General features: G+C 40.2%; 1 protein-coding gene across 1 annotated transcript in view; it reads left to right on the top strand.

Moving 5' to 3' along the window:
• LOC118743003 (facilitated trehalose transporter Tret1-2 homolog) overlaps nucleotides 1–2,247 on the top strand; it is a 6,743-nt gene extending 4,496 nt beyond the window's left edge. The window contains exons 4-7 of the mRNA XM_036475455.1: nucleotides 10–204; nucleotides 271–419; nucleotides 514–673; nucleotides 742–2,247. Of these exons, the coding sequence (XP_036331348.1) occupies nucleotides 10–204; nucleotides 271–419; nucleotides 514–673; nucleotides 742–1,631 (1,394 nt within the window). The 3' untranslated portion in view covers nucleotides 1,632–2,247. The remainder of the gene's footprint in view (nucleotides 1–9; nucleotides 205–270; nucleotides 420–513; nucleotides 674–741) is intronic.
• The last annotated feature ends 247 nt before the right edge of the window (nucleotides 2,248–2,494 follow it).

The raw sequence follows: 2,494 nt of genomic DNA, 5'->3' as shown, positions 1-2,494 counted from the left end.
TCTCTGCAGCATCAATTAATAGCATGGCCTGCCCGATTGGCGGTTTGATGGTGGGCTATCTTATGGATCGCATTGGGCGTAAGAATACAATGCTATGTACGAATTTCGTAGGTATTATAGGATTGGTACTGCTGGCTACAGCACCCTACCAAAGCACTCGTGATGCCATTTACATACAATTGCTCATGGGACGATTTTTTTGTGGTGAGTAGAAATATACTAAAAAATATACATAAATAGCACAAACCTAAAGCATTATCTGTTTCCTAGGTCTATTGATCGGTTTATGTCTGTCACCGATTGGTTCCTATGCGGCTGAGATCAGTATGCCACGTATACGAGGACGACTCATTATGGGCACATCAATTGCCATCGCTAGCGGGATACTGCTAATGTATTTATTGGGCTACTTCATACGAGTAAGTTTTTGCCAATACTCTTACTCCTATTTTCTTATGCGTTTTGACAGATATCTGCACGTAGACAAGTTCAAATTTATTATTACCTTTGCAGAACAACTTCAAACTGATCTCCATTATTTCGGTTGTTTATCAATGTTTTGCCTTCTGTTGCTGTTTGCCGATGCCCGAATCGCCTAGTTGGCTGATGCAGAAAGGCTATGACGAACGTGCACGTAAATCGCTTAAATATTTTCGTGGTCTATCGAGTAAAGGTAGGACTGGATATGTAAATTGTGTGTCTAACTCTCTACAAGAAAATCTCCCTTATCCCAAAAATCAGATAACAAAATCTACGAGGAGTTTGAAAATGAGTTGGCTCTCATCAAAAAGAATTCGGACCTCAGCCGCACAGCTGCCGCTAATGAGTCCCTACTGCAAGCCATACGCGCGCCCGAAGTCTACAAACCTCTAATAATGATGATCGGTTTCTTCTTCTTCCAGCAGTGTTCGGGCATCGTCGTTGTTATTGTATTCGCCGCTCAAATTGCGACACGCGCTGGTGTCGCCGCGGATCCGCTGCTTGTGGCCGTGTTCGTCGGTGTCGCACGCATTATTACCACATTTTTTATGGGCATGATTTTCGATAGGTGGGGTCGCCGTCCAGCGGGCATAGTCTCAGCGACTGGCATGACCATTTGTATGCTGCTGCTTGCCGCCAATGGCTGGTGGCCAGTTATAGGTGAGCACCTGCCACTGCTGTCCGCCATTTGCATTATTCTGCACATAATCTTCTCGACAATGGGATTGTTAACTTTGCCATTCTTTATGATCTCGGAGGTATTTCCTCAGCGCGTACGTGGCAGCGCCAATGGGTGTACACTTTGCATTGGTCTCTTCTTCTCCTTCAGTGTCGTTAAGCTTTATCCCACCATGGAAGCTGCGATAGGCACTGCAAATAGTTTCGCCTTCTTCGGCATGATTTCGCTATTGGGTGTGGCGTTTATCGTTTTCATTGTGCCAGAGACGAAAGGTCGTACCTTATTGGAGATTGAGGAGTACTTCCGCACCGGCCGGCGTGTGACCAACGCTGAGGTGGCGCGGCGGCAATCGCAGATAGCGCTGGAGGAGGCGGCGGGAATTTATCGTTCCGATGTAGAACTAAATGAAGTATTCTTAAAATTAAGTAAAGTTGATGAGGCAGACGATAAAAATGCAAACGAGAAAGAATGAAAATAACGTAGTGTGGGAAGAAAATATGCGCCAAAGAATATATTTTCCACACACTTGTTTGAATTTGGATTTTTACGCCATACTTTTCGTAGGAATAAGAAATGTACTTAAAGTAATTACGTATTAAATAATTAGACTGTGATGAATGTATTTAAATATGTAAGGGGCTGAAATCAAAGGATAAAGCAGCTCAAAACAAACGGTACTCTGATAAAGGTACAAAGTAATGAATACATGAATAGACGATTTTCCTAGAAGTGCGAAAGACATAAGCGTGATTTTTATTGCAAAAAGTGGAAAACTGTCCACACATTCTCTCCGTCGTCATTGTGATTTTAGCAGCATCAAGCACTTATAAAATATATTTTTGGAAACAGTCGTCAAATAAGAGTAAATAAAAAAAAATATTACGATATAAGAACCTATACATGTCTTCTTGTTTATGGGGTTATTCTTTTTCTCAGCTTCCAACAAGCTTAAGAATAGTAATCCTATAACCACAGATTAAAAAAAAAAATATGATGTAATAAAAATGCTTGCACAATGTTGCCACCTATCAAAAAGTTGAGTTGAGATATTTTATGTGGGTGTGAAGCCTTGCCTTGAAGAAGCATATGATCAAATCTCACGAGTTACTTTTTTAGTGTAACATCTTTCTCTCACCAGAAAAAAAAACGCTAAGGCATTCTTCTTGCATATACATATTTCAATCACTGGAGTTCCAGAAACAATTATGTAAAATAAAAAATAAATTACCTATTTGAAAAATTTTAGCCTTAAAATGCCTATATAGACGGAAAGTACTCAAATTACTAACCTCTTCATTGTCACTCGAATAAATAATAATTGTTTTTTTTTTTTAA

This window comes from Rhagoletis pomonella, unplaced genomic scaffold (genome assembly GCF_013731165.1).
Source record: "Rhagoletis pomonella isolate Grant_MI unplaced genomic scaffold, Rhpom_1.0 Rhpom_scaffold_00007, whole genome shotgun sequence".
Classification (NCBI taxonomy): Eukaryota; Metazoa; Arthropoda; class Insecta; order Diptera; family Tephritidae; genus Rhagoletis; species Rhagoletis pomonella.
The sequence above is the reverse complement of the archived record's forward strand: the minus strand, read 5'-3'. Positions and strand labels throughout refer to the sequence as shown.